This window comes from Pygocentrus nattereri, chromosome 3 (assembly GCF_015220715.1).
Source record: "Pygocentrus nattereri isolate fPygNat1 chromosome 3, fPygNat1.pri, whole genome shotgun sequence".
Lineage (NCBI taxonomy): Eukaryota > Metazoa > Chordata > Actinopteri > Characiformes > Serrasalmidae > Pygocentrus > Pygocentrus nattereri.
Window position 1 is genome coordinate 35,438,820 of NC_051213.1, and position 13,778 is coordinate 35,452,597.

Here is a 13,778-nt window from a genome sequence, read left to right on the forward strand (position 1 = left end):
CATTGCCTCACTCAGCAGCCATAAAGCATTCTAGTTACATTGTTTATGATGCATGGTGTGGATTTGTGGCTCCACATAAAGACAGGATGGTGATGTTATTTCACACATGAGTGCATTCTTCTTATAATGAATAAAGGCTGGCAGCTGTGGGGCAATGGAGAAAGTTTGTGCAGAGAATATTTACACTGAAAACTGCCGCAGCTTCGCCTCGATGCTTCTGTGCCTCATACACATCCTGGTAAGAGCGGAGCCAATATCTCTGGTGCCACCTGCAAAGAACGAAAGAGGGAAAACAGCAATCAGTAATCAGCCATACATTAAACTAAGATAAGATAATCCTTTATTAGTCCCACAGACTAGCATAAAAGACTATTAGACTAATAGCTTGACACAGATGACTGAGAAAAAGTAGATTCCTGTTAAAATGCTAAACCTTCACAGCATGCTGCCAACATTGACACAAGTGTCCCCAACACAATCGCATGGAGGCAAGAGATGGGGACAGGCCAGTTCGACACCTCCCTGCTAGTGTGGGATCCCAGTGAAAAACATACTGCCTATGACCTCATCACTATGCCTGAGGGAGGGCATGGAGCTTCCTAAAATTGCTTGACGAATTCTCCTCTGGGGAGCCTCCACAAAAGAGTTCAAGATTTTGAGAAGGGACCATAAAAGAGAGAGAGAAAAGCATCCTAAGCAGCTGGACAACCTATGGATGCACAGACGGAGACATTGTCTTGACAGGGACTCCCTCCCATGCTATTGTCCACAGATCCCAGATCTTTATGTGCTCATGATGTATATTTACAGGCTATGTCTGAAAGAAAAGAGGCTCTACAGGACTAGGGTTAACCTTTTTCTTCCAATTATGCTGTCAGCTATTAAAGCTAAAGAAAATCCATGCAGGGTGAAGTGTATGACCTCTACAATAATAAATAGTCTACTTACAACAAACTGTAGACTACGGAGATCAAAAGAGCCCAACCTCCTGGTCAGCATACGCTCATACGCTTTAACAGTAATATTTTTTCTTCACTACCTCCTCATATCTCAGACATGTTGTTGTGTTGCTGTTTTGATTAGCAATTCACATGAAGAGAATAAATGATCCCATTTAACATGGCCAAGGGATACAATCTCAATAGAGTAGTATGTGGTCAGATAAGAAGTAATAGCCACAAAAAAAGACAGAAGCATGACATCAATTACCAAGGTTCACTTGTGGGACATAGAAGAAAACTAATACAACATAATATAAAGGTTTGGATTTCCATGTAATGATTTTCATTAAGGTAATGAAAGGCAAATGACTGATCCTAGATGAGCATTCTGAGACCAGCAGTTATCTGTGTTCAGAGTTACAGATGATACGCATGAGAAGAAGGGCCACAGAGGCCAATGGGATGTTTGATCCAGACATGGTGGCCAAGTCTGTTTTTTGAGACACTACAGAGGGGCCTCTCAGACAGAGGCCGCTGACATTGGCAGCCTCTGCCTTTGTGCCTCTGGAGCAGTCTAAAAGCCTTCAGAATGATGGACACTGCTGGCCAAGCCCCCCTGCTCTGCGGCAACCCCACTCGGCAATAGAAATGAATATGCAGCTCTGCTGGAAGTGACTTTTAATCTCTCTCGAAAGTGACTAACCGCTTTTGTAGTGCCACTTGTTGGGAAGGGTGAGAAAGATGGAGAGGTTCATTTAGAGACATGCCCAACCCAGCACCCCTCCCCATTACACTAAGGCCTAGTTCTAATCGGGAGAACAGGGAAACCCCTTAAATTCTGCTTATTGCTTTGGTAGACTATTTTATTACTTTTTGGGTCTTTTTGGTCTAAAATAAAAAAGCTAAATCTCAAGAGTAAGAAATGTGAGCAATAGCAAAGCAGTCATGCTCCTGAACCAATAGAACAGAACTATGAATGTGCAAGACTAAACTGAGAAACATTTTCTGAAATATTTTACTTAAATAGATGCAAGTTCAGAAATGAAAGTTTCTCACTTTCACCCCAGTCACCCCAGGAAGGGCAACTTTTTTTACCATTACCATGTCATTCCTGTAATATCAATAACATTTACTAGGAATGCACCATAGTATAGTAATTGGAAGCTGATGCTAACCAATATTATTACTATTATTTAATTATTTTTTACATATCTGCCATTGCAGATACCGATACATACATAAGTTGGATTAGCACTACAGAGAAATAGAACAATGTACTATAACAGAAATATTCTCTCTACAAATGCAGCATAATCAATTAAATGCTGATATTTTAGAACAGCAGTCTGGTGTCACTTAAACATTCTTCTGCAGTAGGAGTAATAAATAAGCCATCAAATATTGGTTTGAAATGTTAGTCAAACCTAAACATCTGTTCAATAGCAAGTATTTAGAGTCATTAACTGATACGACTCATATCATGCATCCTTAATGTTTACCAATACTATATACTAATCTCAGTAAGTACTATGTACTCATCTCTATACTAGCGATGCATTTACCAATAAAAGCCAGTTCAGTCTTTAACTGAAACACAGGGCCTCCTACCAGTGGAAAAATAGTGACAGAAATGAATAATAAATGAACACAAGTAACCAGAGGCAGATCTGTAACCTTTTCATTGACACCCACTGCATTCATTCTCTACTGGTTTATGGTCTGAAAGAAACTCATTTAGGAATACGTATAGTGGAGGGAAAACCCCATGTTTCAGAATTAGCTACATATACCCAATTGTTCACTGTCAATCCATCTTTTTCCTCAAGCGTACAGCCCTTAAAACAACAGCTCCTGCTCTGAGCCGTCAGAAAGACAGTCCAACTCTTGTTCCTACTCCAAATACACAGCCTCGTCTAGCACGCGCCCCACCCGAACACACAGACTCAAAAAGGACTATTCTAACCTTAAACAGGCAGAGCTCTTTCCCTCCCTTTCTCACTCATTCTGGTTATAGAGAGATGATTTGTTGGCTGGGTAAAGCTTGTATGAATAAGGCTCAAGAGTTCACCACGGCTCTTAAAGGGGCACACGCGAGAGATAGTACAAGAGACTGTCAGAGTTTGCTTAAGAAACAAATGACAATGTGGCCACAGTTGAACTGCTCCTGCCTCCTCTCAGTGGTGGTCTGGCAGAGGCCAGCCGTCCAGGCAGAATAAAGAGGCTTTCCTTTTTTATCACCGAGATTAGGCTCCGTTGAAACACCATCAGCTTTAATCCGCACCAAAGCCAGCTGCTGAAAGTTGAGGTCGTCGAGCTGAAGGCTGGTTTCCCTCGTGGGCTCCTTTAGGCTGTCAGGCAGGTCCTGTCTCTGTCACTGTCTTAGAAATGAGGCTCAAGGGAAAGCAGGTCCTAACAGAACTAGCGGTGGTGAAATGGAGAGATCACTTAACAGCTCGAAGGCGGCCTGTCCCTCATGTATGTCACGTTTGCACATTCACTGAAAAGCAAAAGAAGTCAGGCAGGCTGTTAAGGGCATTTCAAACTTTAGTTGAATCACTGCACTCTGATAACAGCTCTAATGGTACAACTTCTCAGCCATTCAAGCTTAGGCGCACAAACAACAAATCCTAGAATGAAAAACAACCCATCCCAGCTTTCATGCCTGGTTTGTTCTTTTCTATCAGCAAAGGTCAACCCCATGTAATTCTGTCACTAAGTCAGAGGCCCTTGTTTTCCAGAACAGCCACAACACATCAAGAAGACTCATCTATCAAGAATGTCAGACGCTATATTGCCTCCACAGTCTATAGTTAAAACAATGAGGGTGGAAAAACAAGCCAGTAAAGCATGTTCCTCCTTTATGGAAGGAAATGTCAGTTTCTGCGGTCAGCGAAAAATTATGCTTTTAATTGGGCCTTTTAGTGTCTTGTGACACATGCTCATATCGGATCCCCCACCATGGAACCAGTGGGAGGCCATCTCTCCCGCTCCCTCCCTCTCGCAGTGTGGCAGTGCTCTCTGGTTTCTGTGGAGACGGGCAAACTCAGGCTGGGTGGACACACAAAATGAGCCATGTCTGTGGTTTGCGCTTTCTAAGGTCTCCTGGGGAGGGAACATTGCGTCACCAAGTTCCGTCTACCCACTGCACAAAAAAGCTAAGCTTTTGTAAAAGCTAGTTATAAAAAGTACACAACTGTCTGTTCTCAGGAGAGGGGGGAGGTGGGACTTCCACCTTGCTTTTACATGAAAGTGCATGATATAAAGCCCACTTGAGAGGACAAATGTGCTATGAGACCCAGCGTGCTGGTATTCGTCTCAACATGCTCATCCCCATCCTTGCCTGGCTTTGTAGCTGTTTTGGAGCGCTGCACTCAGATCTTGTGACCCCTGTGTCTATATTTAGCCTGGTTATGGTGTTAGGCTCCGGCTGCTGGGTGCCTCCCAGAATGCCCAATGTTTTGTAGTAGAGCTCCTTATAAAAAGGCGTGACATGGTGGCCTCTGTGATTAGCGCAGCACCACACCTCTTTCTGCCTCTGCCAGTTCGTCTGCCACTCCCTCCATGTCTCTCTCACCCTCCATACACGTCTGTTGGTCGGTCTGTTTTTATCCACCCTTTGTCCCCTTTGATGCGAGTTCTTACAATAGGTGTAGCCCGAGTACAAAGCACAACACCACTGGAGTCTAAACCAATCAGTATTCCACTGCCTCCTGACACCTTAGTCGAAGTACCAAATCACAGGTGTCTTGTTTATGAGTTTTTAAGTTGCTGACTCATGTTGGCACCTCTCTCATCCTATACATCGCTCTCCTCTACTCCATATCTGTCCCCAGAGAGAAGCACACTGAAGTTTTCTACAACATAATGACTTGGCAGTAAACTGAAGCAACAGCACAAAGAGTACTTGGCGTATATGATCTAGTGCAAAACCAGGACTCAACAAATCACATCAAATCAAGCCAGTTAACATAAGACTCCACACTCCCAATCCTAACTTGGCATCACTGCCTACAACACTATATATTTGCTGTGCAAGACACAGCAAGCTAGGAGCGAAGGCTGGTGCGAGACAGTTCACGGCAGGGGTATTTGTGAGGGAGGTGAAAGCACACAGGCTGTCCTTTTCCCCAGCCTCCCGCCAGGGCCCAGGGAGAGCTCCTGGTATGTGGCACTTCCCTGCCAACATGAGCGTAAAGGACGCTGGCTGGGGGAGGGGCTGCTTAAAGGAGACACATTTCTCAAACAAGAAGTCTTCAGCTGGGGACAGACACAAGGGTGGGTATTCAAAGTTTTTCAGAGGGGGAGCGCCAAACTAGGACCGGCTTTGTAGGCGAGGTCACAAGGAGGAATCTGATCCAAAACTGTAACTTTGATTCACAGTATCTTATGAAAAAGAGACAGGACAAAAGACAATAAAAAAAGAAAAAGAAAAATTCCAATTCCAGATTCATCCATGGAAGATTCTTTCAGTGGGCATAAGTAAAGTGAAATATTCATTTTGTACTGACTGTGAGTCGTGAAGCTGGCGCTGGTATTTTTGTCATGGTGTGTATGAGATGGCACACATACCAAATGAGTGAGTAGGATCTTTGCCAACTTTCTCTGTACTGCAAACAGCACAGCAACCCCCATAACACATACTATGCCTAGAAAAAAGTTCCTCCTATCAAACTATTAACAATTATTTACAGTGCATGTGAAGCAGAGCTTCTACACAGTGCTGTATTATTATCCAGGCAGCCTATTCATCATTATGGCTGGGAGACACACCATAGTATCCCACAGAACCGTATGGCACAAAGGATTTAATTTTCAATTTAAAATGGACAAATCTCAGGGATCAGACTGTGCCAGGCTGGGACTCTAAATCTGATTTTCTAAAACTGGATTGAAAAATGGCAGTATGTTGTCCTCCCCCATAACCCACTGAGCATTCAGGTAGTCAGGAGTCTTTGTCCCTTTAACCTAGCAGACGATTGCATCATCAAATCAATTCGGCCCCACGCGGTGAGGAATATGACAACAGCCTGTTTCTTCACAGTTGGCAGGAATGTTCTGGAAGAGAGAGTAGAGGGCAGAGCAAACTGTACTAGTGTTGGCTATATTTAAAACCTAGGTTCTAAAATGATGCATATTTAACTTGTGGCAATCCTCACATATTTTAATAATCCACTAGCTGTACTTCTATTTTGTCCTAGAATGGACTAGATGGGCATTTGTCTGACAGGGGTTGCCTGAAAAATTCAGATGAGACAACTCCTTTAATGTCTCTAGCCTGTATTCTGGTGGCCTTTTTGCACTTACATTAAACATACAAATGTCCATTAGGCTCAAAAATGTTTCACTGGACATGTTCCATCAATGAGGCATACAGTAGGACATGATGCTATCGCTAAGCAGAGACTAGAAAGTTCACTATAGCTATTACTAGCCACCATATGTGGGCAATCAATACTGCAGCAAGAATAGTGTGAGCCATAGGACAGTTTCTGGAGAGTGTCATCTTCATGCTCAAACCAAGAACTACCATAGGCCAGGGCAATATGATAATGTCTATCTATCCATAACTCTTATGGCTCTTTAACGTACAGCTGTCGCCACCATTCCGATTTGTTTTCCCAGGCACAAGTGTAGAAGAGCATGCACGCTTAAGTCATCAGCAAGAGATGCTCACTGCAGGCAGCATGAGAGGAATGTGCTTAAGTGGGGAAAATGGTACACAACATCAAACACACGCTGGGTTTCACATGGACACGCATGTAATGCGAATGCTGTACACGGGAATGATCTGGCACAGCAAAACACCCCATGTGAAAACTGATAACTGGGCCAACAATGAATCATGAATACGCAATCAAGTTTCTTTCAAACAGCTTCACTATTCCAAGTGCCATTCATACTGCAAAATAGGTCTGGAAAACTGCAGTCACTTCTAGGAAGTATCCAATGACCACAACTCTTCATTTCCTCTCCAGCCTTCATCAGCTACTCATTTCTACCTGTGAAAACAGGTGTGTGTTCCCCAGTCAATGAATGAAACAGAAGGAAGTAGTTGTACACACCTGCTGAAGACCACCAAAGGTATAAAGAGTGTTCGCGTCAAAGCTCCGCTGTCTTCACTATACTGAAGTAACATGAAAAAAGAAGGTCCTCAAAGTAAAACTGAACAGAGTTGAACTGACAAGAGAAGTCAGTCACACAGTTAGCCTAGGACTAACAATGTAATTATTGGTGGACAACCATGAGGGCTTTTAAGGGTCCAAAGAAGGCTAAGTGATTTCAGTGAAACAAAAAAAACCAAACTTTTTTTTTGTTCAGTTTTATTTAATATAAATCATCATACTTCTTGTACTGTACTCTGCTGTACTAATACTTATATTTACCATATACTTATATTTGCTGTACTGTACTAATTTATTGTAGTAATACTCCTATATCATTGTTAAATGATCTAATTAAGACTTTTCTCCTGTGATACCCAGACAGATGCAGCCAAACTAACTCTCTCTGGTTAGAATGTCAGAAGTTAAACTTGGGGTCTCTTGTGTCAGATTAACCACTAACAATTAGGAATGGAGAGTGAAACTGACCACTCATGTTTTGGTTTACAATAAATGGGACAAATGTGACATAAAAAGGTAACTAGGCTTTCTGAAAGTCCTGACTAGGGACACAACAGTAGCCTGTCGAGTACATTTCAGTCACATGTTAGGGCTCTTCTCAGGGCTATTCCCTGAAAAAGTTACTGTAAAACTGCTACAAGGTAAAATAAATGTTAATGTGTATGTTTTGAGCCACAAACAAAACATGGAAAGTTTTTTACAAGCTAGAATGAGCAAGGAAAAAAAAGTTCACATGAACTTAGCATACTACTACTACAACCCCTAAAGAACTGAGGATTCAGTGTCTCCAGTTGTAATAATGAGAACAGAAACAGATCAGTAAAACAGAAATACAGCTCTATGGCTTTAAATTCATATGGACATGCACATACACAAACATGGGCCATAAGTTTAGCTGTGGTAAGTGGGCCTCCTATCCCAACATAGACAAAATGTATAGATGTGCTGTTTAAAATACATTTAAAGAGGTTATAAACTTCGTGTTATTCTTTCTTTTTTGTCAAGCATTTTATCAAAGAACACATTCTCTTCCTTTGTTGTCGTGCCTGTTTATGCAACGGCCGATAATACTTTTTCAGGATTACACAGGAGCATTTTGGAAATACAAACTGATAAGTTCATTCAAATTGTGCCAACAGTCTGAAAGCAGACTAAGCTAAATCAGCCAAGATGTGGCATTCAAAATGTAGCCTAAATCTTATCCAACCCTCTCAAGGGCAAAAAACCCCCCAAAACATTATACTATTTATCAAACCACTTCCACCCCAGAGCTTATCATGCAGATGAAGGCAAAGTGACCCAAGAGGGAATTGTACGAGTCTTGTTGCTACTTAATCTCCAGTGTAGACGTTTAGTAAGAGCTTCTGCTTCAGGACAGTCTTAAGGTTAGCTGCCCAGATGTTCTCAATTTACTCTAGGCCAAAAACCCTGGATAACGACCCCTTTAGCACAAGCAGCGATTAGGTTGCTAATTAGAGGCACTGAGGCAGGACTGGGCTGATTACTGTCCCATTGTTGCTGTCGCAGCTGTGTGCAAAATCATTAACGAAGTTTCTCATTGCGATTATGACCAACACCATGACCAAGTAAGAAGGAAGGCCAAGGCCTTCTATTATGTGAAGCATTACTGGTGATGTAGAGTTGTTTTTGGCATGAAAATCAACAGTGCACTTGCAGCAGTGTGAACTCTGATAGGCTGATAGGTATGGGATCTACCACCATCTCCAAATATACATACTGAAGTATGTAATTAGTCACAAAGCAGCTTTACAGAAAAATCAGTTTTACAAAAAAAAAAAAACATGAGCCCAAGCCCCCAAGTGCAAGCCAGTGGCAACAGTGGCAAGGAAAAACAAACAAATTCATACACTCATTCATGCATTCCGGTGTGAATATGCCTGTGCTGTTAAAAACTCCTCTTATTTTGCTAACCATGCAGAAAATAACAGTAGTAAAGAGTTGTAAATATGAGATAGAGGGGCTTTTTTATTTAAAGATTTTTTTTTAACTTATGATATTCTTAAATTATAATATTATTTATTACAGTCCCAAGTTCTGAGACAAGAACTTCTTCAATCAGTTTTCTTCAGTTAATTTAGTAAATGTTGCAATAAATCTGAAAAAAATGCCATCAGGTTGAAGCTTAATCCTCATCAAATTAAAGAAAATAAAAGCCCAGGGCAGTAAAAGCTGGGTTGCAGTTTACTCTAATAATTACCATAAAACTGAAATTCATTTAGAAACAAAGAACAGAATTGCAAATGTCACATGACCATTACCTTGTGAGCCAATTTTTGTCTGCAGCCATTTAGGCTGATGCCTTTTGAAGCCGTTTTTCCTAATGTGTACAGGAAGAGCTGAGACCTGAAGCTGTTCTGTCTGAAACCAGATGCTGTGATCTGAGGATACTCTACATTAGTTGTGCCTAATACTGATTCTGAAGATCTACCACCCTGGAAATTTCAGATCCAACACACCTGGCTGTAATGTTCAGAAGCACCTGAAGGTCTTCATTGCCTGGATCTAGTGTTAGGTTACAGCTGAAGCTAAACATTGCAGAATGGCAGATCTCCAGGACCAGGATTGGGCACCCCTAACCTACATGTTTAATGTTCAGGTGACTATTGTCATGCTATGGTTTGCCTGAAAAAAAAAACAAGTAAATACATTTTTTTTTTTTATAGTTTTTTTTTTTGTTTTTTTGTTAACGAGAGGTAAGTGAGCTTTTACTATCACTGTACTCAGGTAACTGTCTCTGAGGGTATATACCTAAATGTGAACGTTTTCTTTTGCACCAACTGAGTTCATATGGCAGCTAAACATGTGCAGTAACACAATGCAGACTGTGAAACAGAACGCATTTTTTCTGAAGGTTTGAAGCGATTTAGCTCAAACCAAACAGTCTAGACAGCAGCTGAACTGGAACATCAAGTAGGTACAATACGCCATTTTTTCCACTGAGCATCTATTCATAAAGAAAATCTACACTCAGAAAATGCAGTCCTACAACTCGGGCCGCAAACCCAAAAAAAGAAGTGGCATCCGCAGCATTGCTGTCCGAGGCACAGACAGTGGTGACATGATTGCTCTGACAGCCATGACAAATTAGGTTACATTTACCCTGGAGGCAGCCATGTTCATTTGACTATGACTGTAGACAAATCGCAACCCCCACCAACCGCACCCCTCCTTTATCCGGGTTCTTGTCCTCACAACCCAATCAAAGCAATGTAAGGACAAGGTGAAGCAGGCACGCCTCGGGACATCCTGACTGTAAAACCAAAGGAAATAATTATAATTAAAACACCTCCAGTAATGGTACTATAATTTTGGGGTGGCACCCTTGGCATGGGTTGCCCTGATTTGCTTCCTTTTCCAAATTTAACGTTTCAGATTGAACATGTGAAGGAAAACACGTAGCATAAAAACATGTGCAAAGAGCCTTATATTTAATGGACAGCTTACAAAATAACTGAATTCGTTAAAGGACAAGTCCTCTATCACAGGTCACAGATTAAGGTATGAAAACCCAAAAAAGCGTTTACACTTTAAATACAATGTCCATACTGTTGTCATGCTGTTAATCTGACCAACCTCAGGCAACCATAGCGAGCTGAGAACAGATAACCTAATGTTTAACCAGAGTACCTTGAAATTCATGTGGCAAACCAAAGACACCCACATTACCAGTCAGTCTTCTGCTGTGCTCAAATGCTCAAATGATCACTACATACATACACGCACTTATTAGATAGAGAAAAAGAAAGAGAGAGACACAAACATTAAAAACAGGCCCCAAAGAACACGTTTTAGGCACTGAGACCCCATCAGCACCACTGTAAAGAATATCTGAGTCAGTAAGTTCCACATCAAGTCACTCTGAATGACATCAGAAATTTTATTTAAAAAAAAAAAAAGAAAATTATATATATATATATATATTTTTTTTTCCAGTGGCCTCGTCCTTTAAGCACAAAATCATTTTCCTAGGATTTCTTTTCAAGTTAGCGCACCTTCATAGCACTCAGTTAAGGTTGCACTGCTCTATGGCAGGAATACATCATTTCTACAACATGAACTATTTATTCAGAAAACTGTCAAATCTGACACAGTGAAATCTGAACCAAGAGACTTTCCAGCCTTTCCTGTGTTCAATAAAACAAAACACTGTACTGTTGTACTGTAGAAAAAGACCAGGCAAACTATAAATATAAGAAAAAAAATCAAGATAAGAAAGATCAGGAATACATTCTATTTAAGTCATTTCAGAGAAAATGCATGTATAGCAAGACATATTATAAGCATCAGGAAAAGGGTGTAAAATATTAAGGCATACAATTTGAACCACATCATCCAGCCCTAGTTCTTAGAATGAACATTTTCCACCTAGGCAAATGAAAGTGTTGTTGGCATTTACAATACAGACACATAAATACTACAGCACAGATGCCTGCTTCCTAACAGTTATAGCATCATCACCCACACCCTCCCCCATTCATTCTGTGAGGGGATTTTGCTCAGCAACAAAATCAATCTAAGCATAAGACAAGCCACAATAACATATACAGCATCAGGTGCCACACCAAACCGACCAAAAAGCCACACAAAATCAGCTCAAGCCTGGCATCTCTGCATTGGTAAAACACATGCAGCTCTGCAAAAGTCAGCGCTGCCTGATGACAGGGGATGGCAGTCCCAGAGGTGGCCTACATATCAGCTCTTTAATTAGCCTCCCCTTCTAACCACACTACCCCATCCATCAGAAGCAGCTGGCTGACTCTGATGGCCTGCCCAGTCGAAGTGGACAAGACAGGTGGTGGCTGAGCACTGCACAGACTTGTGGGCTGGGAAGGGCAGGGTGCACAGTTCGCCATACAAACCGCAAGGCGTGCACACTTGCTGGGCCCACCACCGCTGACATGGCGTAAAGTAGTGCCACTGACAGCTGCCAGCCTACTGTAGAACTAGCAGTTCTGGAAAAAAGACACTAGACTGAGCACAGCTACCTTGACCAGCTCCTCTTGACATATAACCAATAAAATATGGGAATCACTGAGCAATTACTGGGATGGATCACTGGATCTGACTGAGAACATTTTGCACAGAGGGAGAATGTATAGGAAAGTTAGTGAATCCAGTTTAGTCAAATACAGTGGTTTGGCTTCAAATCACACAAGCAGTGCAGTGGGGAAATGTCCAAGCCCACGAATTCTGACGTTGCCTTGCATCCCACAGTTAAGTTTCCATGCATATGTACTGTATTTTCTTAGTCGACTCGGCTGTTTCTCTCACCTCTTTCTCAATTGAGCACTGACATCAACATATTTCCCAAGAACGTAAACACTGGCATTTTCCAATCATTCCATTCATTACCATACTTGTCAAAAAGGCAATGCTCCATACCTGTGAATTTATCAGCACTTGTATGATCTAGCAGTTACAGATACAGCATACATACAGTTCCATGGCGGTTGAGGCAGGGCATGAGGGTGTAGAGGAACTTCTCTTCACACAACAAAAATCCAAAACTTAGCCATTAAACATGGGGTTGGTGTTGATGAATCACTCTGCATCAAATTGCATTACATTTGGAAAAAAGACATCATCTTAAAACAACCAGTCAAACTACTACTCTTTAAATATGACTGACAGAGGCCTGCCAAGGCTTGAGAAAGTGGAACGATGGAGGGATGTGACATTTTCAGAGCATCATATTGTGTAGTATGGAACAGTGACCTGTACAGGCAGTCTCGTGTAAATAAGTCTTGTTTCAGGTTTCACTGTGGTTTTACAGTTTTCTACAGGAGTCATAGCACCTTTCCAGGTAGACTGCCATGTTCAGATCTCCTTTCTGCAGAGAGATCTCTTTTTCTAGTAGTAAACAGCTATTGTAATTTTAACAGCAAGACATTATGGAATCATTCATACAGTATTCATGCACCTCAGCAGAAACTGTACGTCATCAAAAACGGACGTCCAGTTAAAGCTGTCCTCTGCTTGTAACAAAGCCAAGAAGCACAGAAATAGCTCCAGATACTAACATACTTTCCAAACAGGGCACATAAAATCTAGGTCGAGGGGAGATTTATAAAACCTAACTCCAGCCGGGGAGGAGTTTACTGCAGCTTGTTCAGGAATGTAATTCATACTAAATCCAGGATGATTAAGCTGCTATATATGGAGCTAGTAAAATAGATCAATTTCATTAATGACTGAAGTGCATGTAGCACAGTATACTGGCAAAAGAGATATGTAATAGCTTCATTAAAAAAAAAAAAAAAAAAAATTTGTACACCAAGCAAATTCCACACCCAAAGAGAAGCAGACTGAGTGAAACCTAGTCCTGTTCTATACTGTAGAATATGCAAGTAATGAAAGTAGCACTTTGTTTTGCATATCCCTCATTCCAGAATCAGTATCAGCACATGAAGTAGGAATGACACCTGAGTAGATGCTACTCATGATAACAAATCTCTGTAAAGGCATACGTCAGCAATGTTACTATGAATACCTGTGCGTAAGCCATTTTCCAAGCATGCCAGATTTCACCTATGACAAGATCTGTGGTCAACAGGGGTGTAACAATGTACAACATTTAAAGGGGACCTATTATGCTTTTCTGGTTTTTCCCTTTTCTTTATTGTTTTATAGTTTTTGTGCACAACAGAGGGGTGGGCAGAGCCTGGCCAGGCCAGGAAAACCTTATTTGGTTTCG

At 41.4% G+C, this 13,778-nt stretch overlaps 1 protein-coding gene across 11 annotated transcripts in view; it reads right to left on the minus strand.

Moving 5' to 3' along the window:
* Positions 1-13,778, minus strand: part of LOC108429251 (protein MTSS 1-like) — a 63,384-nt gene that overhangs the window by 22,517 nt on the left and 27,089 nt on the right. For all 11 annotated transcript variants that reach the window (XM_017700886.2, XM_037536779.1, XM_037536777.1 and 8 more), the window contains exon 4: positions 185-269. In XM_017700886.2, coding sequence (XP_017556375.2) covers positions 185-269 — 85 coding nt within the window. The remainder of the gene's footprint in view (positions 1-184; positions 270-13,778) is intronic.